This window comes from Natator depressus, chromosome 24 (genome assembly GCF_965152275.1).
Source record: "Natator depressus isolate rNatDep1 chromosome 24, rNatDep2.hap1, whole genome shotgun sequence".
Taxonomy (NCBI): Eukaryota; Metazoa; Chordata; order Testudines; family Cheloniidae; genus Natator; species Natator depressus.
In genome coordinates this window covers 9628480-9652760 of record NC_134257.1, presented here as the reverse complement: position 1 = coordinate 9652760, position 24281 = coordinate 9628480, and the positions used below count along the sequence as shown (strand labels likewise).

Here is a 24281-nt window from a genome sequence, read left to right as displayed (position 1 = left end):
AGCCGAACACACACATTAACAGAGCGCGTCTGAGAGGACCGGGTCAATCAGCACTCCCAAGCTGACCCCTTATATGTCCCTGGATCCAGCAGGCTGAGTCGAACAGCACCTCCAATCTGCCACCCTCGTATGCCATGGGCACCGCACCAGAATAGAGCCCGCCGGAGCAGGCTGGGTCGAGCAGCATTTCCAAGCTGCCACCCTCAGGTTCAGCACGTCCCAATCCCCACTTTCACGTTCCAATTGTTCTGGGCGTAACCCACTTGCTGAGCAAACCCCACAGGATTTTTGGCCGCTGCAGGGATCTTTAGCTCAGGTACGAGGAGCATTGTCGCAGAGCGAATGGGGAAGCCAAAAAAACACCCACGAGGGGGAGAGAGAGAGAGAAGCAACCAGCTTAACCATGAAAGTTATTTATTGCCAGGTAATAACTCCCCATCCAAGGGGAGCCAAACAAACAAAACAATTATAATATTAAATCTAACTTACAGTTGATTATACAAGTCAGGTTTAGAAAACTATAACTGATCACACACGTCAGGGTCAGAAGGCTACACCTAGAGAGAGAGTGAGAGAGAGAGAGAGCTGGGTTCTCACCACTCCGTGAAGCTTGAATAGATCGGGGGTCCCCGGTGGTGGGGGTAGCTGAAGGTCCAGAGTGCTGGAGACAGGCAGAGCCCCCAGCACGATCAGTCAGGAGCAGGGGCAGCACATTTGTAGAAATTTTGGTGGTGCCCAGAACACCCAGAGCCCGCCCCCCGAAACTCTGCCTTCCACCTGCCTAAGGCTCTGGGAGGGAGTTTGGGTGGGGGGAGGAGGTCTGGGGTGCAGGCTCTGGGATGGAGTTTGGGTGCTGGGTGCAGGCTCTAGGCTGGGGGTGCAGGAGGGGATGAGGGGTACAGGCTCTGGGACAGAGTTTGGGTGCAGGATTTGGGCTGGGGGTGGGGGTGCAGGCTCTGGGAGGGAGTTTGGCGGAGGAGGGGCTGTGTGGGAAAGGGGCGGGGGTGCAGACTCTGGGAGGGGGTGGGGGGAATGCAGCGCTTACCTAGGGCTCCTAGGCAGGGCGGGCCAGGGGCCCTCCGTGTGCTGCTACCCCCAGGCACTGCCCCCGCTTTTCCTATTGGCCACAGGGGCGCTTGGGCTGGGACACAGACCCACCCTGCCCAGGGGCCGCAGGGATGGGCCGGCAGCCACGTTGTTCGAGCAGGCAGGAAGCCGCTCAGCTGGGGCCCCAGGCCGTTTTAAATCCCCCGGGAGATGCGCAGGGGGGAGCGCCCAGGGGCGGAAGGCGGGGCCGAGGGAGAGACATGCCTGGAGCCGGGCCCCAGGCCAGGAATATTCCTGGTGCCCAGGCACCACGGGCCCATATAACTCGCCGCCCATGGTCAGGAGAAGATGAAGTCCCAGTGGAACTGACACAGATTTTGGACGCAGGCGTCAGAACACTTACTTGAGCGTGGGTCGGGGGGTTTTATACGGAAACAACCATGGTTCAAGGGAGAACACTCGATTTGTTTATGGGTAAACTGACGGCTCAAGGGAGGATACCAAAGTCGTTTTGTTCAGGCTAGACAATAGGAACTGCTCCTTACTGGCTATGGGCGGTGTTTCTTCGCCGGACCTCACAATGCAATTATGTAGCTTCAGTATTTTGGATACCAATAAAGGATTTATTACTAGAATTGGTCTGATAACTGCTGAGCTGGGTGTGTGCGGGCGTGGGTTCGTTAACACCTGGAGCAGAGATCCCCCAGAGTTCAGTGCGGTTCTTGCCTTGGAATCTCTGTACGCTAATGCGGATGCCTCCCTGTCCCATCCTTGATGCAAATGAGGCTAGGGGAGTTGTCTTAATCCTGTCACCCTTGTCCAGAGGGGTTTAGGGGTGTCTCCCACGGCCTTTTCATTGCTCTTTGTAAGTCTTTCTTCTGATCGGTTTTGGTTCAGGCAGAGGCTGGGGCGGGGAAGGGCTTTTGTGAGTCAGACAGGCTGGGTACTGCGCCCTGGTTCCCCAAAGCACAGAGCTGACAGGTAACACCACAGCGGACGCACAACGAGGGAATTTGGGAGTAAACGGACCATTTAAAAAGAATTTTATAAATAGAGACATTCCTGATAAAGACCCAGGTCACCAGCCAGCCAGCCCCGAGCGAGGCCCCGGTTGCTGACCCTCAGTCCTCCAGGCCGCGGAAAGAGTTCTGCATTTCCTCGTTCAGCTGGGCGTAATCAGCCTTAATCTTTGCTTCGCCATCCTTTACCGGATCCTTGGAAAGGAGAGAGGTGGAGAGACGAGCATAGTTTGTTAGAAAACCCCTTCGACTCAGGCCAGGCCGGAAAGGCCAGGGAAGGAGCAAAGGGGACTTGGGGCCCAGCTGCTGGGTCTCCATTTACTGTTAGGTTTCAGAGTAGCAGCCGTGTTAGTCTGTATTCACAAAAAGAAAAGGAGGACTTGTGGCACCTTAGAGACTAACCAATTTATTTGAGCATAAGCTTTCGTGAGCTACAGCTCACTTTACTGTTAGTATTATAGATGATGTGTATTACCGAAGAGAGCAGGACCTCGTTGTGTTAGGTGCGGTACAAATTTAGGGCCAACTTTTGCCAAACTGGCCTCTGATTTAGGGAGCCCAACGTGAGACTCTCGGGACAGAAATGGCTCAGCCGGGTGCTGGCTCTGGGCCGGAGTCTAGTGGGAGTGAAGGATCTGCTCCCCATGCCACCTGCCAACACAGAGCGGCTGGTCAATGCCCCCGTGGCACCGAGGCTTCGAGTGTCACGGTGAGAGCTGCTGCTGACAGGCCAGCCCTGCTTGTGGCGCCCTGGGGAATCCAGTCCTGAGCTCTCAGGGACCTTTCCCCACATGATGGGAGTGGGATTGGCCCCTCTGGGAGCCCAGCCCCGTCAGGAAGCATCTTGAGTTGGGCTCCTGAAAAACCCAGGCAGCCGAATCAGCAGCTGTCTGGGGTGAGGGATAGCTCAGTGGTTTGAGCATTGGCCTGCTAAACCCAGGGTTGTGAGTTCAATCCTTGAGGGGGCCATTTAGGGATCTGGGGCAAAAATTGGGGATTGGTCCTGCTTTGAGCAGGGGGTTGGACTAGATGACCTCCCTTCCAACCCTGATATTCTATGATTCTATGATGCAGCTGAGTTGCCGGGGGGGGCACACAGTGACACTAAGGCTGGTGCCAATGAGCCCAACCCCTGGAGCCAGCCGGGGGCGCCCGCCCAGGAGAGGGCCTAGTGCAAACCCAGCAGGGTCCCCAGAGTTTGGCCGAGTGACGATTCCCCATGCTCCCCAGCCAGTGCAGCTCTAGGGGAGCGATCCAGCAAGGCTCAGGACCAAGGTCCCGGCCCCATGGAGTCAGGGACCAAACTCCCATGGGGGCAGGCTCAGACCCTGAGCATTGCAGCAGCAGATGTGCTCAGCGTGGCCGCGGCCGAAGGCCCCATGCCTGTCCAGGATATCACCGCTGCACCCACCACCAGGGAATTGGGTGCTGGATGTGACAGTGAGCCTGTCCAGCCAGGACAAAGGGCCTTGGACTTCAACAGAAGCAGGACCAAGCCCTGAAATTGCCATGCAAAGCAACCTAGGCCTTGTAGAGGGAGGACAGCGAGTTCCTCCACAGTGCAAGGACAGCCCCCAGCCCTTGGTCTGAGGCCTAGTGAGTGAAGCATTGCCTGGGCTTCAGGGCACCTGGCTTCTATTTCCAGCTCTGCCACGGGCCTGCTGGGTGACCTTGGCCAAGTCCCTTCCCCTCCCTGCGCCTCAGTTTCCCCCTCTGTACAATGGGGATAATAATATTTGTCTCCTTTGCAAAGCGCTTTGAGATGAACTAGATGGTTGGTATCATTGCAGTGCCCTGCAGACTGCAGGGCTGGACGAAGGCACAGGTGTGACTGACCCCTCGCTACATGTTGGTGACGGGCTCTCAGCCCTCATGGCTGACCTGAGTGTAACCACAGCAGCGACACCTGCCTGAGTCTGCAGAGAGCCTGAGACAACCATCCGCTGTGCCCCACAGTGCTCCAGCAGAGGGATCGGGGGGGCTCCCAGACACTCTTTCATCATGGTTCTGCTGGGGGGGTGCTGACAGACCTCCTCCCTGCACTCTGCTCAGGTGGGTGCAGGGTGGGGTCCTCCCTTCTCTGGGACAGACCCAGCCTTGGCTTCCCAAACAGGTGAAGGGAGGGAACCCCGAGTCCAGCATGTGACTCTTGTACATGTGCTGCCCCTCCCCCAACTTCTTAAAGCAGGGCCAGGCCGTGGCTGGGTGGGGGCCATAGCAAAGGGGCGGGGCCAAAGGGAACCCCCCCCACATGGGGGCGTGACCAAGGCCTTGGATGGCATCTCTGTCCTGGGAGGTGACGGTCTGGTCACGCAGCAGTGGACTCAGTGACCCCAGCATGTCAGCAGGGAAGCGAGTCTCCTGGTAGCGAGTGATCTGGAGTCGCAGCCAGACCTCACAGCGCTCAGACAGCAAGGGGACAGCTAAGTACAGAAACTGCAGGTGGAAGGAGGTGGGGTGCATGCAAGGGGAGCGGGGGTGGAAGGGTTGGTAGGTGGAGAGCTGGATGGATGGATGGGTGGGTAGATGGTTGGATGGATGGGTGGAAGAATGGATGGACAGGTCAGTGGCTGGATAGGATGGTGGAGAGCTGGATGGATGGATGGAGTGTAAGTGGATGGATGGACGGATTGATGGAGGATGGATGAATGGAGGGTGGGTGGATGGAAGGATGAGCTGGTCGGTGGATGGATGAATCGATGAAGTGTGGGTGGATGGATGGATGGAAGGATGGACGGATGGAGCGCTGTGGGATGGATCTGAAAGCCATGCAGCACCAGCCATTCTGGAGCAGTTTAATTAGCTAACAACCTGTTAACCCCTTCAGTCCCAGAGCCAACTGCCCATGCAATACCATGCCCGCGCAGAGCTCCGGCTGCCCAGCGCCTCACCTTGAACTTCATGGAGCTCAGCTTGTACATGATGTCCCCGAGGCTCTCGCGGATTATGGCCCAGGTGATCTTGTTCTCAGACTGGGCCGTGGACTCCACCGTGTGCCGGGCCATGTCATAGAAGGCAATCATGTTCTGCAGCATCCCCACCGTCTTGTAGAAGGGGCAGAACCTGCCATGGCAGAGACAGGAAAGGCCTTGGGGTGTCACGGAGCCTCTGGAGCGGCCCCCATGGACACAGCACCAGAGCTGCTCCCTGACGTCAGCCTTGTCCCAGAGCACAGCCGGCCTGGAGCAGCGAGCAGCTTGTGGGGTGGGCAGAGGTCAATCAACAACAGAGAGTGCTCAGGATGGGAAAGGAGCTAGAGAAGGAGGCTCCCATCTGCAGTGATGGACCCCATGGGGATCTTGGGGGGCACCTCTGCCAGCCTGGGCTCCAGGGCTACCACAGCTGTGCCATACTCAACCCCCAGTTCCTCCCCCAGGTCAGAGCTCTCCCCGGTCAACATGAGCCCATCACGGCCTCTTTCATCACCCCAGTGGGTCCCTTGGCTCCGGTCCCTGCTTCACCCCAAACACCCATTTCCACCCCATCTGCGCCAGCAGAAGTGAGAGGAAAGTTTCTCCCCCTCTGCTAAATCCAGGGTGTGGCACGTCAACGCTGGCAGTCATTTAGGACAGGAAGTGAAGAATGCCTTCTTCAGTTGGAACCGCTGGGACACCTGAGGTAGGGCGAAGGGAGTGAGCTCTAGAGATAACCCAGTGGGCCAGTGCCCAGGTGCTACTGCGACAGATGGAGGGAGGGTATGGGAGGAGAGCGAGAGATGGGGGGATACAAGGACGGAGAGCAATGGAGGTGTATGGGGATGGACGGAGCGCGATGGGGATGGACGGGACGGACAAAGCGCAATGGGATTGGACGGGAAGGGACGGAGCGCGATGGGGTGGATGGGGATGGACGGAGCACAAAGGGGGTGGACAGGGATGGACGGAACATGATGGGGACGGACGGAGCGCGATGGGGGTGGACGGGGACAGACAGAGCGCGATGGGGGTGGACGGGGATGGACGGAGCGCAAAGGGGGTGGATGGGGACCGACAGAGTGTGAAGGGGGTAGATGGGGGATGGACAGAGCACGAAGGGGGTGGACGGGGATGGACGGAACGCAATGGGGGTTGACGGGGATGGACGGAGTGTGATGGGGATGGACGGGGACAGGCAGAGCAGGATGCGGGTGGATGGGGAGGGACGGAGTGTGAAGGGGGTGGATGGGGGATAGACAGAGAGCGATGGGATTGGACGGGGGACAGACGGAGAGCGATGGGATTGGACGGGGATGGACAGAGCACTATGGGGATGGATGGAGACGGGCATAGCGCGATGCAGGTGGACAGGGACGGACGGAACATGAAGGGAGTGGACGGGGGATGGACAGAGAGCAATGGGGGTGGACGGGGACGGACAAAGCGCGATGCAGGTGGATGGGGAGGGACAGAGTGTGTTGGGGGTGGATGGGGAGGGACGGAGCATGTTGGGGGTGGACTGGACGGACGGAGCGCGAAGGGGATGGACGGGGGATGGACAGAGAGCAATGGGGATGGACGGGGACGGACAAAGCGCGATGCGGGTGGATGGGGAGGGACAGAGTGTGTTGGGGGTGGATGGGGAGGGACGGAGCATGTTGGGGGTGGACTGGACGGACGGAGCGCGAAGGGGATGGACGGGGGATGGACAGAGAGCGATGGGGGTGGACGGGGACGGACAAAGCGCGATGCAGGTGGATGGGGAGGGACAGAGTGTGTTGGGGGTGGATGGGGAGGGACGGAGCATGTTGGGGGTGGACTGGACGGACGGAGCGCGAAGGGGATGGACGGGGGATGGACAGAGAGCAATGGGGGCGGACGGGGACGGACAAAGCGCGATGCAGGTGGATGGGGAGGGACAGAGTGTGTTGGGGGTGGATGGGGAGGGACGGAGCATGTTGGGGGTGGACTGGACGGACGGAGCGCGAAGGGGATGGACGGGGGATGGACAGAGAGCAATGGGGGCGGACGGGGACGGACAAAGCGCGATGCAGGTGGATGGGGAGGGACAGAGTGTGTTGGGGGTGGATGGGGAGGGACGGAGCATGTTGGGGGTGGACTGGACGGACGGCGCGCGAAGGGGATGGACGGGGGATGGACAGAGAGCAATGGGGGTGGACGGGGACGGGCGGAGCACAATGGGGGTAAACGGGGAGGGATGTAGAGTGGCCAGGGGCTGTGGCTGTGGGGCTGGCCGGCGGCCGAGGTGGCTGGTACCTGTCATAGGAGGAGTAGCCGTTCTGCTGCAGGAAGTCATCCTTAATCAGCTTGGCCACCTCCAGCGTGATCTTGTCAGCCTCAGCCAGGGAGGCCTGTGGGGAGAGCACGGGGACATGAGGGGCACAGCTCGGCCCTCCCACCATTTCCCTCCCCCATCCCTTCCCCTCTCCTCCCGCCTTTGCTTCCCTTCCCCTAGCCCGTGCCCCCTCACCTTGCCCACCAGCTGCACGATCTCGGCCAGGTCCTCCTCCTCCTGCAGGATCTCCTTGGCCTTGGTGCGCAGGGTGGTGAACTCGGGGTGGTGGCGCTCATAGTGCTCATCCAGCGCCCGCATGTATTTGCTGTAGCTGATGAGCCAGTTCACCGAGGGGAAGTGCTTCCGCTGGGCCAGCTTCTTGTCCAGCCCCCAGAAGACCTGGGTGGGGCAGGAGAAATGCCGCAGGGGGTGAGAAGGGAACAGGACCAGGAGGGGCGGGATTCCCAAGGGGGTCGAAGGCCCCAGGGAGACTCACCTGGACAATCCCCAGGGTCGCAGAGGTCACAGGGTCGGAGAAGTCACCTCCCGGCGGGGACACCCTGGGATGACATAGAGAGCGGCTTAGTCTGAGCAGCTGGCCGGTACGGACTCTAATCCACAGCCGGATCATGCTGGCGTTAAGAGTGGGGCTAATGTACCACAGCAATGAGTGGGGGACAGACACGGGGATGGATGGATGGGTGGACGGATGCTCGGGTGGGGGGATGCAGGGATAGATGGACAGATAGACATATGGAGGGATGGGTGGATAGATGCAGGGGTGGGTGGATGGAGGGATCGGTGGATAGGTGGATGGACAGATGCAGGGATAGGCAGACAGATGGATGCAGGCATGGATGGACAGATGCAGAGATGGATGGATGGATGTGGGTATTGGGGGCTCAGGGGGCTTGAGGGTGTTGGGTAGCATTGGGGTGTCGAGGGGTTGTTGGGGGTTATGGGTATGTCATGGGTCATGGGGGGTGTCAGCTGGCATGCAGGTGTCGAAGGTTGTGTGGGTGTTGGGATGTTGGGGATGTCGGGGGGTTGTGGGGGTGTCAGGAGTGGTGGGGGTTGTCAACTGGAGTGGGGGTGTTGGGGGTTGTGGGGGTGTCAGGGTGTCAGGGGTTGTGGGAGTGTCGGGAGTGGTGGGGGGTGTTGGCTGGTGTGGGGGTGTTGGGAGTCCTGGGAAGAGTCGGCTGGTGTGGGGGTGTTGGGGTTTGTGGGTGGTGTCAGGATCTTGGGGGCATCAGGGGGTTGTGGGGGTGTCGGGAGTCTTGGGGGGGTGTCGTCTGGTGTGGTGGTGTCAGGGGTTGTGGGGGTGTCAGGATGTTTGTGGTGTCAGGAGTTCTGTGGGGTGTCAGGGGCCTTTCCCCATATCAGCTCCGAGTCCCCCACCTTGTTGGCATCAAGGCTGGATGCTCAGGGAAGGCAAGAAGAACTCACGCGCCAACGATGCTCACGCTCCCCTCCCGCTCTGGGCTGCCCAGGCACTTGACCCGTCCTGCACGCTCGTAGAAGGACGCCAGGCGGGCGCCGAGGTAGGCCGGGTACCCGCTGTCTGGAAAGCAAAGCCACCGTGTGCCTGGGGGTGCTTGGAGCAGGGCGGGTCCCAGTGGCATCAGCAGGGGGAGCCCTCTGGACCAGGCTGAGTCAGGGGGCAGGAGATGGGGGATCCCAAGCCAATGGGCAGACGGCATGGGGGGCTGCAGAGCACCCTGGCCAGCAATGTGCCTGGGGTCCCTCTCAAGAGGGGAAGGGGGGCTCCATCTCGGCACAGCCTCACCCCTCGCAGTGCACTTGGCCCCCCACAGCCCAGGGCTGTAAACTCACTGGTCCCCACACCGGAGCTGGGAGCCTCTTTGCCCATCACAGCCTGAGCACACTGGGATCAGGAGGCACCCCGGGGACAGGATGACACCAATCGGGGGCTGCCTGGGGATGCCCCTGAGGATGGCACCCATCGGGGCAGCGGGGGGTGGGTATGTGTGACCATTGAAAAGGGTCAGAGCCAATCACAGGCAGTGAAGGGGGGAAGCCACATCAGAACACCCATCAAGGCAGCACCCTTGGGGGCAGGGTGGCACCAGCTATGGTCAGTGAAGGGGGCAGAGGAGACAGTGTCACAAGCCCTGGCAATGGAGCGGGAACATGCCAAGCCCCATGCCCCAGTGACCAGCCCCATGCCCCAGTGCTGGGAACCAGCTGCCCCAGGGAACGTGGCTGGATTCGGGGGGACGCAGACTCACCGGGCCCCATTCTGCTTTCCAAGAGGGGTTCAGAGTTGGGGTTAATCCTGCCCTGCCCCCCTGCGGGCCCCCAGCCACCCTCGGTGCAAGGCCTCAGCTGCACAGCGGGCAGAGCATTACCTGCAGGCATCTCTGCCAGCCGGCCGGAGATCTCACGCAGCGCCTCAGCCCAGCGGGAGGTGGAGTCGGCCATCATGCTGACGTGGTAGCCCATGTCGCGGAAATACTCCGAGAGCGTGATCCCTGCGGGGATGCAAGCATCGGAAATATGAATCCCACAGATCCCTTCCAGCTCCCTGCAGCTCTGCCGGTGACCCAATCCGCAGCCCCCTGCTATGCCAGTTCTGGGCTTTCCCTTCCACAGCTCTGCCGGTGCCCCTCAAACCCGACCCGCAGCCTCCTGCTATGCCAGTTCTGGGCTTCCCCTTCCACAGCTCTGCCGGTGCCCCTCAATCCCGACCTGCAGCCCTCTGCTAGCCCAGCCATGGGCAAACTGTGAGGCAGACTGAATTTTGTGATGCTTGTCCCACAGGGGTGATTGGCTGGGGACTGGGAGGCTGAGCCCTTCCCACTCCATCCACTCATCATGGAGTCCCTCCTGCGAGCACCATGCTGGGGGATGCATGGCAGAAAGCAGGAGCAGAGCAGTGCCCGCCAGCCCCAAGGGCAGGGCAGGTGCTCACCTGTGTAGATGGAGGCCTCCCGGGCAGCCACGGGCATGTTGGATGTGTTGGCCACCAGCGCGGTGCGCTTCATGATGGTCTCTGTCTTCCCATCCACCTCCATGGTGAGCTGGGGACAGAACGCAGCAGGGTCAGTCCCAGGGAGGGGCTCTTGGCACAGATGCAACCCGGGCCCAGGAGACTTAGAATCATAGAATCATAGAATCATAGAATATCAGGGTTGGAAGGGACCCCAGAAGGTCATCTAGTCCAACCCCCTGCTCGAAGCAGGACCAATTCCCAGTTAAATCATCCCAGCCAGGGCTTTGTCAAGCCTGACCTTAAAAACCTCTAAGGAAGGAGATTCTACCACCTCCCTAGGTAACGCATTCCAGTGTTTCACCACCCTCTTAGTGAAAAAGTTTTTCCTAATATCCAATCTAAACCTCCCCCATTGCAACTTGAGACCATTACTCCTCGTTCTGTCATCTGCTACCATTGAGAACAGTCTAGAGCCATCCTCTTTGGAACCCCCTTTCAGGTAGTTGAAAGCAGCTATCAAATCCCCCCTCATTCTTCTCTTCTGCAGACTAAACAATCCCAGCTCCCTCAGCCTCTCTTCATAAGTCATGTGCTCTAGACCCCTAATCATTTTTGTTGCCCTTCGCTGGACTCTCTCCAATTTATCCACATCCTTCTTGTAGTGTGGGGCCCAAAACTGGACACAGTACTCCAGATGAGGCCTCACCAGTGTCGAATAGAGGGGAACGATCACGTCCTCGATCTGCTCGCTATGCCCCTACTTATACATCCCAAAATGCCATTGGCCTTCTTGGCAACAAGGGCACACTGTTGACTCATATCCAGCTTCTCGTCCACTGTCACCCCTAGATCCTTTTCTGCAGAACTGCTGCCTAGCCATTCGGTCCCTAGTCTGTAGCGGAGAAGCCCTGGGAGATGTTCCCATCCAGGGATGAGTGAGATAGGCAGAAACGGACACCTGGCTCAGCCCGGCCCTGACTACCCCAGCCGGGGGGCTCCCAGCTGGGATAGGCCCAGTACACCCCTACCGAACCGGCCAGGGGGCTCCCAGCAAGGACCGGCCCAGTAAACCCCTACCAAACCAGCCAGGGGGCTCCCAGCTGAGACAGGTCCAGTATACCCGTACCGAACCGGCCAGGGGGATCCCATCCGGGACTGGCCCAGTACACCCCTACTGAACCAACCAGGGGGCTCCCAGCAAGGACCGGCCCAGTACACCCCTACCAAACCGGCCAGGGGGCTCCCAGCTGAGACAGGTCCAGTACACCCCTACCAAACAGGCTAGGGGGCTCCCAGCAACGACTGGCCCAGTACACCCGTACTGAACCAGCCAGGGGCTCCCAGCAAGGACCAGCCCAGTACACCCGTACCGAACCAGCCAGGAGCTCCCAGCAAGGATCAGCCCAGTACACCCGTACCGAACCAGCCAGGGGGCTCCCAGCTGAGACAGGTCCAGTACACTCCTACCGAATTGGCCAGGAGCTCCCATCTGGGACTGGCCCAGTACACCCCTACTGAATCGTCCAGGGGCTCCCAGCTAGGACTGGCCCAGGATGGCTCTTGCTGGCCAGGCCACGGGGTGTAGGAATGTAGGCCTGCCTGATGTACATAATTAAACATGGGGAGACCTCATCTCTTGGAAGACAGGAGCAGGGAGGGAAATCGCTCAGCAAACTGGAAACAGAATGTTTGTGCTAACTAGGATACAGTGCGTGGGTGCGGGAATGGAGAGAAAGAATGTCTGAGCCAGCCAAGATAAGAGGAAGAACACCCAGAGTCCCATTTACTGGCAACAAGATAGCAATAGACAAGATACGTGGGGGATGTAGAGGTGAGGTGACGAGCAGGTCGAGCGTAGACGGAGCCTGCTGCACGGGGAATGGCTCTTACATGGTGACCAAGCCAGGCCCCAAAAGTCCAGTAAAGGCACCGGATGGGAGAGGTCTAGTGTGTGACTCTGGCTGTGTGGGGCGCCCTGTGCCCACCCCCGGCGCTTTGCCTGAGTGACAAGACGAGTCAGACTGAGGTCTGGGGACCCAAGTGGAAGAGGTCTCTGGGGACCGCACAGCTAAGATCAGCCCAGATCCAGGAGAGTCATGACTTTGCCCCGGGGGAGCCGCAGGTGCTGGTGACAAGAGGGAAACGGCTCCTGAGCCCCAAGCTTCATTGGAGAAGCCCAGGCAACCCATGATCCCCCCCAAACCCACAGCACCCCTTGGCTCATGAGCTGCCCCCAGCATAAGGAGAGGCCCCCCCAATGGCCCAGAGCTCCCACCCCACTCCCACATCGTCCATGGCTCACAACCCCATCAGTGAAATATCTCCCATGTTCCTTTGCTCCCGCTCCCCCAACTGGGTTCACCCCCATGGCTCCCGCCCCTCCCAGCTGGGTTCACCCCCCACGGCCCCCCCAGCTCACCTCAGGGAAGTCCCGCAGCACCTCCGACATCTCGTTGCCGCGCTCACCACAGCCCACGTAGATGATGACGTCGCTGTTGGAGTACTTGGACAGCGACTGCGAGATGACAGTCTTGCCGCAGCCAAAGGCCCCCGGGATGGCCGTGGTCCCGCCCTGAACGCACCTGGGGGGCAAAGGGGCCCTGAGCCAGCAGCACAGGAGGTGCCTTGGGGCACAGCCCCCGCCCCGCCTGGGGAGCTCAGGGCTTCAGCAGCTTGCCCGCAGGCAGGGCACGGTCCCGGCCCGCAACTCCCTGTGGTCACTCAGGGCAGCCCCACGCTGGCTCAGGGGGGAGGTGACCAGGGTGTCCACTGGTGGCCAGTGACTATAACAGCCTCCTCTTTACCCCCCATGGCTGGTCTTGTAGCTCAAACGGCCCAGAGCTGCGCCCTGGGTGCCCGCAGGTCCAGGCTCAATCCCTGCTGACAGCCACTGTGGGTTCAGGCTGCTACGCTGATTCTGGGCTGGGGGACATGAGAAGAGGCTGCAAATACCCCAAGTACCAAAGGGGGTGGGGGGCTATAGATGCCAAGACAGATCTCTTAGCAACCTAGCTTCCGATTGCATCTCGATTGCTACCCTAGCCGGGACTCCACTGATGCTGGCTGGGGGCACATCAGGCTCACAGCTGTCTGCTTGGCCCCATGAGCTCTCCAGCTGCAGCAGGGTCACTGGCCCCGGGGGCAAAGCGCGTGTGAAACGCTGTGTGAACGTCAAGAGCGGGGCAGGAGGAGTCAGGCCTGTGGGGCGGGTCATGGGGCTAGAAGCGGGAGCAACCAGGGGGGAGTAAAGGAAGGGAAAGGTTTGTCATGCTGGCAAGAGGATTAATTGGCATCGCCCCAAAATACCGAAGAGTGGGTGGAAAGTGATCGGTATTCTCCCAGACTCCCTGTGGCATGGGGAGGAGGGAGCTGCCGGCCCTGGGGTGGGGGTGTCAAGGCATCGGAGAAAACCAAAGCCGGGTAAATACATCCCGCGCTTTTATCAGTTATTGAGATTCCAACTCTCCGGCTGACCGAGGCAGGGCCGGGAGCTCCCCCCACAGCCAGCGCTCCTGCCCCACTCCCCACAGCGCCCCCTGCTGCTGGACACTGGCAGACACCCACTTCCCATTGTTCTCCCTTGTCTTTGCCTTCGGTGCCAGGGGAGGTGGTGGAAGAGCCCCAACCCCACCATCTCCCTGAGGTCTCCCCCCCACTCCCACCCCCACCACAGGGCTGAGAATGGGGCCGGGGGGCGTCACTCACGGGAAGAGGGCATCCAGGACCCTCTGGCCGGTCAGTAGCGGGTAGTTGGCGGGGAGCTTCTCCGTCACAGGACGGATCTGCCGCACAGGCCACACCTGTAGCATGGTGAGCCGCTCTGCCACGCCCTCAAAGTCCAGCTCCAGCACCACGTCCTGGGGGCAAGCAGACACGGCTAAGCGGGGCCCAGAGCCAGCCACCACAGGGGGGTGGGACACCCCAGGGCTGATTCTCAGCTACCCCATCCCTGCACTGGGGAGAGGGGGCTAAGGGGTTTTAATCATCTTTGTGCTCCCCATATTCTGGGCCCTGCCCAGCCGCTGGTGTCTCACTGTGCCTGCTCTATGCCTCAGTTTCCCTATCTGTAAGTGGGGGAAAATACTGCCCATGAGCTGCCAGTGGGATTGTGTGGGCAAGGCGGGCACGGGCCATGAGCTGCCTGCAGAAGATTCCCTTTGAGAGAGGGACCTTAGACCCTCGAGTGAGAGAATCACATGTCCAAGGGCTACAACTGATTGGAAGAGCCAATTGCTGGGAGAGGAATGCAAATGGCTTATTAAATATAGGGCTCATTAATAAGCAAACGGGACGTGACCATCTGATGACATCGTTTGAGACACAGGAAGGAACTCTGGACTAAAGAAAAAAAATCTAAAAATAAAACCAAAATACAACCGGCTGGAGATGAGCCCGAGCCGGACTCCTGGGTCCTCCAAACCCCCTCGAAACTTGACCCAGAGCCAAACTTCACAGCTCAGGACAACTGGATCAGAACTCACATCCCCCTTGAGCTCTGGGCAGCTCAGGTCCAGAAGCCCCATTTGTATGGTGCTGGCCAGTCAGGCTGCCCTTTGGACCAGGGCTAAAGCCGCAGCTCTGGCCTCAGCAGCACCCAGCGCAACGGGAGAGCGCTCATGGCCCTGGTGCCCGGCGGCTGCTGTATAAATAATGGGGAATACTCATTGCTCTTGACCAGTCGCTGTCCACACTGGCCCCTGCCCCCAGCAGTGGCACTACCGAGATGTCATAGAGCCCAGGCGGGGCGACGTAGGTCACGGTGCCCCGGCTCCGGGGTGGTACCATGATCTTGTGCTTGATGAGAGAGTTCTCGGCCACCAGGGCGTAGATGTCCCCGCCGGTCACATGACTCCCAACCTGGAAAGGGGGAAGAGAAGTGTGAGATACAGGACAGTGCCTATTGGTGAAGCTGCAGGGCCAAGACAGCCCAGTCACCATAGAATCATAGGACTGGAGGGGACCTCGAGAGGTCATCTAGTCCAGTCCCCTGCACTCATGGCAGGACTAAGTATTATCTAGACCATCCCTGACAAGGGTTTGTCTAACCTGCTCTTAAAAATCTCCAATGATGGAGATTCCACAACCTCCCTAGTCAATTTATTCCAGTGTCTAATCACCCTGACAGGAAGTTTTTCCAAATATCCAACCTAAACCGCCCTTGCTGCAATTTAAGCCCGTTGCTTCTTGTCTTATCCTCAGAGGTTAAGGAGAACAATGTTTCTCCCTCCTCCTTGTAACAACCCTTTATGCATTTGAAAACTCTTCTCATGTCCCCTCTCAATCTTCTCTTCTCCAGACTAAACGTACCCAGTTTTCTCAATCGTCCCTCATGGGTCATGTTTTCTGGATCTTTCATCATTTTTGTTGCTTTTCTCTGGACTTTCTCCAATTTGTCTGCATCTTTCCTGAAACATGGCGCCCAGAACTGGACACAATACTCCAGTTGAGGCCTAATCAGTGCAGAGTAGAGCGGAAGAATTGCTCCTCGTGTCTGGCTTACAACATTCCTGCTAATGCAGCCCAGAATGATGTCTGCTTTTTTTTTTTTTTTGCAAGTGTTAACTCATTTAGCTTGTGATCCACTATGATCCCCAGATCCCTTTCCGTAGTACTCCTTCCTAGGCAGTCGTTTCCCTTTCTGTATGTGTGCAACTGATTGTTCCTTCCTAAATGGAGTACTTTGCATTTGTCTTTATTGAATTTCATCCTATTTACTTCAGACCATTTCTCCAGTTTGTTCAGATCATTTTGAATTTTAATCCTATCCTCCAAAGCACTTGCAACCCCTGACAGCTTGGTATTGTCCGCAGACTTTATAAGTGTACTCTCTATGCCATTATCGAAACCATTGATGAAGATACTGAACAGAACCGGACCCAGAACTGATCCCTGAGGGACCCCACTCGTTATGCCCTTCCAGCTTGACTGTGAACCACTGATAACTACTTTCTGGGAACGGTTTTCCAATCAGTTATGCATCTACCTTATAGTAGCTCCATCTAGGTTGTATTTCCCTCGTTTGTGTATGAGATGGTCATGCAAGACAGTATCAAAAGCCTTACTAAAGTCAAGATATAGCACATCTACCGCCTCCCCCGTCTCCACAAGGCTTGTTACCCTGTCAAAGAAAGCTATCAGGTTGGTTTGACGTGATTTGTACTTGCACATGTATGGCCTGCAGGGGGTGCTGCTTGGCACAGACCCTCACAAGATTCCCCAAGAGCTGCCTGCCTCCTATGGGGAGCATCCTCAACCACAAGCAGTTCTGCTGCCAAGGCCGGACTCCCTGTGTCTCTCCTTGCCGCTCTTCGCTCCTTTCCATCCCCCAGTCCTGGCTTATCCTCAGGGATTCGTCTGCCCCTGCAGCCCCTTCTCCACAGGTGGTCTCTGGTTGGGGCGTCACGGTGACGAACCCCAGTCGTGATGAGCTGGGGGTGGGAAGGAGCAGCAGGAGCAGAGGAATAATTCCAGGAACAAAAGTTCTGGTTTCCTTGTGTCCCAGAGGCAGAGGAGTTTAGGAAACGCAGGAGCCAAATTTCAAGTTTTTCAAAGTTTTCACTAGTAGGCGCTGGCCTCAGGCAGTCAGGGCTGAGCCCAACATCCCAGAGCAGCACTAGGACATGCTGTGCTACAGGGAGTGAGGGGGTCACTAGGGGGCACTCTCCCCTGGCAGTCAGGGCTGGCCCCGATGCCCCAGTGCAGCACTAGGGGGCACTGTGCTGCTGGGAAAGAGGTGGGAGCTCAGTAGGGGGCGCTGTGCTGCAGGGGGGGTGAGGGCTCAGTAGGGGGCGCTGTGCTGAAGGGAGAAAGGTGGGGGTGTAGTAGGGGGCGCTGTGCTGCAGGGGCGGGGTGAGGGCTCAGTAGGGGGCGCTGTGCTGCAGGGGGGGGTGAGGGCTCAGTAGGGGGCGCTGTGCTGAAGGGAGAAAGGTGGGGGTGTAGTAGGGGGCGCTGTGCTGCAGGGGGCGGGGTGAGGGCTCAGTAGGGGGCGCTGTGCTGCAGGGGCGGGGTGAGGGCTCAGTAGGGGGCGCTGTGCTGCAGGGGGGGTGAGGGCTCAGTTGGGGGCGCGGTGCTGCAGGGAGTGAGGGTGTCGCTAAGGGTTGCTTTCCCTAGCGGGCAGGGGTGACCCTGATGGCCCCACACACCAGGGGGCGCTGTGCAGCTGGAGGTGCCAGCCTGTGCCTGAATCCCCAGGGCATGGTCCCCGGGAGCTGGTGCATGAGTCCTGTTGCCCTGCCTGTTGCCCTGTTGCCATGCTCTGCATGAGTCCTGTTGCATCTGCTGCCTCTGCATGTCTACACAAGGCCAGACCCTCCTGATCTCCTGGGTTCTCTCCTCCGCCAGCCGCAGCCCATGCCTGGAGTTGCAGAGACCCCTGCGGGAGGCTCCGGCCAGGTGCCTGGGAACCGGCTCGGGGAGGGCGAGACTCCTGCTGGCAAAGCCTCCCCCACACCAGGCGCTGCCCCACGCCGGGCCCCTACCCGGATGCTCTGGCTCGGGGCGAAGTCCCACTTGACGTCCTGGGACAGGGCGGGGATGTTGATGCCGCGGGGGATGTAGATGCTCTGGGTCAGCTCGGTGATGTCCTTCAAGGGGCGCTGGATGCCGTCAAAGATGGAGCCCATGATGCCCGGGCCCAGCTCCACCGAGAGCGGCTTCCCCGTCCGCAGCACCGGGTCCCCCACGCAGACCCCCGCTGCCACCTGTGTTAAGGAGAGGGCTTCGGGCCCAGAGACATGCACAGGGGCAGGTGGGGTGGGTGGGAACGGGCTCAAACATATTCAGGGTCCCCCCATGATAGATAGATAGAGGGGGTGCTGATAGGTAGGCATGGCCAGGTGATGAGGGAGATCGGGGGGCATGAGGTGCAGGCCTGGCAGCAGGCACAGCCTGGGGGGGGGGAGGAATTCAGGGAGCATGGCCTGGGGTGGGGTTCAGGGGGCACGGCCTGGCGGTGGGAAATTCAGGGTACCCGGCCTGGGCGGGAGGGCAGGGAACGTGGCCTGGTGGGTGGGTTCAGAGGACAGGGCCTGGGGGGCTCAGGGGGCACAGCCTGGCAGGAAGGATACAGGTCTCTTCGTACACCTGGATGGTGGCCAGGTCTCCCTCGAGACGGATGATTTCGCCCACCAGCTCGGCGTGCCCCACGCGCACCAGCTCGTACATGGCGGCCCCGGCCATGCTGCTGGCGGTGACCACTGGGGGGAGAGACGGGAGGTTAGACCCCGGGATGGTGCCCAGGGCTGGGCTAGAGGAGGGGAGATGCCTTTGACCCGGGGGCCTGCATGGCCCCTAGCACCTGGTCTTCACAGCGGAGCTCCCCTGGCCCACCCCTCTCCCCCGCCCCCAGTATCCCCTGCACCCCCCCGTATCTACCCACCCCCTGTATCTCCCTACCCCTACCCCTCTCCCCCACCCCCTGTAACCCCTGCACCCAACCCCTATATCTACCCACCCTCTGTATCCACCTCCCCCTCTCCTCCGCCCCCTCCCCCACCCCTGTACCCCCTCCCACACCCCCTGTATCCCCTGCACCCCCCCCGAATCTCCCTACCCCCACGCCTCTCCCCCGCCCCCTGTATCCCCTGCACCCACCCCCTGTATCCCCCTCCCTCTCTCTCTCCCCCACCTCACCCCCCCACTCTCTGTATCCCCTGCACCCACCCCCTGTATCTCCCTACCCCTACCCCTCTCCCCCGCCCCCTGTAACCCCTGCACCCAACCCCTATATCTACCCACCCTCTGTATCCACCTCCCCCTCTCCTCCGCCCCCTCCCCCACCCCCTGTATCCCCTCCCACACCCCCTGTATCCCCTGCACCCCCCCGTATCTCCCTACCCCCATCCCTCTCCCCCGCCCCCTGTATCCCCTGCACCCACCACCTGTATCCCCCTCCCTCTCTCCCCACCTCACCCCCCCACTCTCTGTATCCCCTGCACCCACCCCCTGTATCTACCCACCCCTGTATCTCCCTACCCCACCCCTCTCCCCTGCCCCTTATATCCCCTACTCCCACTCCTCTCCCCTGCCCCACCCCTCTCCCCACCCCCTATATCCCCTGCATCTCCCTACCCCCATCCCTCTCCCCCACCCCCTGTATCCCCTGCACCCACCCCCTGTATCCCCCACCCCCACTCCTCTCTCCTGCCCCCACCCCTCTCACCTGCCCCCTGTAGTCCCTACAGGGACAGGTATGTGTAGCTTGTGGTGTGGGCCTTGTTTTTGGAGGGTCTTAGACACCATTTGACTTTTCCTCTTTCCACTGTGTAACAACAGAGCTAATTTAGACTCCGTTGAGAGGCTGGTTAGATACTGCAGAGCTGAAATCATTGCTATCTAGCTTTTAAGTATCAGACCCACTTTGGGACAGCGTCAATTGCTGTGCACCAGCCGTGAGGCTGCCCCATTAACAGCTGACTTCACTGATTGCTGTGTTAAATGGGGGGCCCTGAAGACATCTTGGTGAGCCGCTGGCCGGTGGAGAGGTGGGGTGAGGGGCCAGCAGGGTGGCTGGTGGAAAGGGCCAGAGCAGAGCCCCACAGAGAGATGCGGCCGATTGCCGTTGGGGTGACAAGCGAGCGCCTGAGCAGTGAAGGGTGTAAGGTGCCTCCTTGCCCCCCACCCCCTTTCTACCCAGGGTGGGAGGTGAACTCTGCCGGTGAACTTCCAAACTCTGGGGCTGCACTGGCCAAGGACAGAAACTGTGAGTGAGGGATGGGCCCGTTAAAGGGACGTGAGACCCTGAGGGGAAAAGGACACTGCCCAACTTACTCAGGGGTGGGTCTTTTGCTCATGCTTTGTGTTTATGAACCTTAGTTGTGGTGTTTTCCCAAATTAATGCTGATTTACGTCCCTCTCTTTATTAAAAGTTTTTGCTGCACTCAGACCCTGTGCTTGGGAGGGGGGAAGTATTGCCTCATAGCAGCACCCAGGGTGTGTAATTGTCCCAGGTCACTGGGTGGGGCTGGAGCCGGTTTTGTGTTGTATTGTTGAAAAGGAACCCTTAGATACTGAACCTGGCCCTTGTTTTTGCTGGCTCCATCAGGCAGAAGGGCCACGTGTGCTTAAAATTAAACCCATGGCTAAGTGCCTGCAGCTGCAACTGGATTTTTACTAAAACTTTTCCATGAGAGGCATAAAATCTTTATCGCTTCCAACCAAAACTGCTTCCAGATGGGCCGTGCAGAGCGATGGGGACACTTGCCACATTAACAGAGTTACTGGGAAAGTTTTTAGACGCACAGGCTGGCTGTCGGAAGGCAGAGCTGGCTGCCACCAGAGCAGGGGCTGCGTGGCTATCCAGGGAGTGGGTGTGTGTGCTGTTGTCACAGGAGGGCTGGTCAAACTTCTCGGTCCAGAAAAAAAAAAGCAAATACCCTCTGTGAAATCTGAAATCTCGCTAACAGCTGGGAAAGTATTTAAAGGAACAGGTCGAAAATATCCACCGTAGCTACCGACAATACGAAGAAAGTCAAAAATCAGCCACGGGGAAGTAAATAACTGGATGGACATTTAAACCAGCCATTTAAATTAAATAATAATAAATGCTTAAAACTGTATTTTAGAAAAGGGAAAAATCCAGATGTATTTCCTCTCCTCTTGTTTTGTGGCCAGACGTGCTTCTTCCCCAGTGAGCCCAGGGAATGAGTTAGCAGCCAGGCCTCGTGGCTGGCACCCCAGACCGTCAGGTTGATTGTCCTCAGATTGTCCCAGCTGGGCCTGCCAGGCCTGGATTGCTAGCACCGCATGGGCCGTGGCTGCACCCTGCCAACATCTACCTTGGAGCTGCATCCCCATCACCTACCTGGCCCGGAGACGCCGTGGACAAACCCCAGCACGCTCTCCTTCTCCACATCCTCTATCCTGGGCAGCTTGGAGAACTCCATGGCTCTGGTGAGGCAGGGAACCAGCTCTGGGTTTTGGTGGCGGCTGAGTTTCCAAAGAGAAACACGTTTAAACCAAACCAGTCGCTGGCTCTGCTGGTGTCCTGCAGACCTAGCCAGCTGCCTGCACGGTCACCAGTACCTATGTCCATACCAGGACTTAGTGCCATAAAACACAGCATGTGTGGTTTAGAACTCAAGCGCTTCTGGGCAAGAGGACAGAGCAGGCCCCATAATGCAGAGGGGAAGGCTGGGCAGCCGGGGCTTGAACAGGTTTTAAATCCCTGCTCCTGAGCTGGGCAACCCAGAGGGCAAACAGCCAAGGATTCTGGGTACATAGCGCCCAAAGGGATGGGCACCCCCCTAACATCAGTACTGCCAATCCCAGACCGGCCGCCCCTCCGGCTGATTCAAACCCCTTGAGAAACGCGCTGAGCCCTCAACTCCTGTCCAGGAAGAAAGGATGGGGGGAGGGTGGCTGAAAAAGTGCTCCATTTTAGTGGGACCCACTAGAGAGAGACATGTGAGTGCCCCCCGCTGGTTCGGCAGCAGATTACTGAATCCTGCTCAAGGCCAGACGGAACCATGACGATCATCCATTCCTACGGCTCAGCTCTTCATTCTTGTTCTCCAGGGAACTCACCTCTCTGGGGAGGGAGGGGGAAATCTCACGGAGAGGGGATTCTCCAGCCCCAACTGCCAGAGCCGCCCAACAACCAGGAGACAGCACTTAGGTGACTATGCTGGCAAGTTTCTTTGCTCCAACCACTAGACCCCACTCCCCTCTTGGAGCTGGGGACAGAACCCAGGAGCCCTGACTCCCAGGACAGGAAAGGGGGGTGGCAATGGGGGCATGTCACTGAATGAAGTCAGTGTCTGGGGACTGTAAAGGAACCCAAAGGAAAGGCCGTTTCTGCCCATGCGTCCTGGGGATCTCCCTGCTGCGGGTGCCTGAGTCACACTCTGTGACTGGGACTGGGAAATTGGGTGATGTTTACAGCTGTGCTAATGCAGACAGGCCAGAGGTGCTGGAACTAGGGGTGCTGGGGATGCTGCCGCACCCCCGGCTTGAAGTGGTTTCCATCATATACAGGGTTTACAGTTTGGTTCAATGGCTCTCAGCACCCACACTGTACACACTGCTCCAGCATGCCTGGACGAGGCTGATCAACCCTCAGGCTTCAGGGCATGATTACACCAGTCAGGTCAGGAAGGGGACACGGAGTATTGCACAACTGATCCGTAATGTGCTGTAGGACCAGGGTCACCTTCCCCTGAAGCACCAGCTGTGGCCCGCTGCCAGGGGCACCAGTCTGGGGTTGACAGGCTAGCTGCCTGGTTTTCACAAACTTTGCACCTGCCTTCACACTGCCTTCACACTGCCCTGCATGGACCCCCTAGGTGTGAGGAGCTCAGTCTCCATGACCCATCCACTCCTTGGCCAGCCAGGGCAGGACCAACAATGCCAAGGTGCTTTGGGACCCAAGGACACCCTGTTGCTGCACTGAGAACCCACCAGCTCGTTTCACACAAGCCCCATTGCCCCCTGCACCATGCAGCGGGGGGAGGGGGGCGCGGCTCAGGGCACTTTGCTGGCAGCCCAGGCAGGCAGGGCCATGCCCTGAGCGGATTGTGTCGAACCTGCACTGTGGCTGGGGCACACACACAGAGGGTGGGGAGAGCCTGGGCTAACAGAGGGGAGTGTTTTAGCCTCAGGTGTTTCACATCAATGGGCCCCGGTTCTGCTCTCATTGTCAGCGATGCACAGGCAGCCCTGGCTGGCAGGGACCTGTCATGGGCAGACGCAGCAAAGGGCATGTTTGGGTTTCATTCACCTGCTGCAGGGGAGGGAGGAACCAACCTCTGTGCCAGCCCCCCTGGGGAGCCCTGCCCTGCAGGGAGGGGAGCAGCAGCTGCCAAAACCCCTGTAAAGAGCAAACCCTGCTAATTAGAGAATGTGCAGAGCTAGGAGCCAGCCCAGGCAGCCGGTGAGAAGGAGGCTGACCGGATGTGCCGGAAATCTGCTAGCCAAGCTCTGGGGTGGCTCAGTGGGTTTGCACTGCCCCTGCTTCCCAATAGTGCAGCTTCAGGGCCCATGTCCTGATGCCAGCCTGAGCCAGTGGCGTTATCCAGGACCCCAGAGACAGCGAACGAGCAGTCAGAGCACCTGGGTTCTACCCCGAAGAGGAAGAGCAGAGGTCAGGCAATCGGGATGCCTGGGCTCTATTCCTGGCTGGGTAAGGGCAGGTGTTTGAGCAGACTTAGGCCAGCCGCTCCCAGTCAAAGACCTATCACCCAGGGCAGGGCTGCAGAGGAGTGCGGGGGGGCAGGAAGTGACCGGCCCTTCCCCACGGGGCAGACAGAGGAGACTGGCCAAGTGCCATCACTGAGTGGGTGACTCTCAGGCGCGGGGGAGGAGAGCCTGAAGTGCCCCTTGAATCCACGGCCTGCGGTGGGTTCAGAGGAAAGGACCCGGCATTCCAGGGCTGCTGCAGAGCCTCCAGCTCCGGGCCCGCCCGGGGCTAAATCAGCAGCGCCCAGAGACACCAGTTAGCCAGGCTGGAAAACTCCAGGGTAATAAATGAGTCTCAGTGCTAGGGAGGGGGCAAACATGGGGCTCAGAGAGATGAAAAATGGGACCCCAAAACTGTGCTTCAGGGAAACAACCTCTCTGGGTGGGAGGGGGAAATCTCCCTGAGAGGGGATTTTCTGTGTCCTCCTGCCAGAGTCTGAGTAACAGCAAGGGACTAGCATGTAAGTATGTTTGCAAGTCCTCTGTGCCCTAAATCACACTCCCCTCCCAGAGCTGGGGATAGAACCCAGGAGTCCTGACTCCCAGCGCCCCCGTCCCCAGCTCTAACCACTAGCCCCACTCCCCTCCCAGAGCTGGGGATAGAACCCAGGAATCTTGACGCCCATCCCTCTCTGCTCCAACTACTAGACACCACTCCCCTCCCAGAGATAGAAGCCAGGAGTCTTGACTCCGACTCCCCTGCTCTTAAAGAGCCGGATAGTGAGTGGTATTGCAGACGAGAGTTCTTCCTACCTGCTGTTCTCCGGCTCTGTCTGTCCCTCTGCCCCGCGGCTGGTAGGCTGTGAGCAGCCACCCGGACTGTGCCCTGCCTTCACCTGGGTTTATACAGCAGGGAGGCAGAGAGGACAGGGCCAGGT

General features: G+C 59.1%; 1 protein-coding gene across 1 annotated transcript; it reads right to left on the bottom strand.

The window, feature by feature from the left end:
* Nucleotides 1-423: 423 nt before the first annotated feature.
* On the bottom strand, nucleotides 424-24281 carry LOC141977268 (V-type proton ATPase catalytic subunit A-like). Its single transcript, XM_074938658.1, has 15 exons — nucleotides 24157-24281; nucleotides 21032-21156; nucleotides 18297-18425; nucleotides 17709-17923; nucleotides 14950-15087; nucleotides 13936-14087; nucleotides 12650-12812; nucleotides 10210-10318; nucleotides 9647-9769; nucleotides 8724-8838; nucleotides 7774-7837; nucleotides 7473-7676; nucleotides 7259-7353; nucleotides 4958-5129; nucleotides 424-2261 (listed from the first exon to the last, which is right to left on the bottom strand). Exons 2-15 carry the CDS (start codon nucleotides 21111-21113, stop codon nucleotides 2169-2171), a joined length of 1854 nt encoding a protein of 617 aa, XP_074794759.1. The 5' UTR covers nucleotides 21114-21156; nucleotides 24157-24281; the 3' UTR covers nucleotides 424-2168.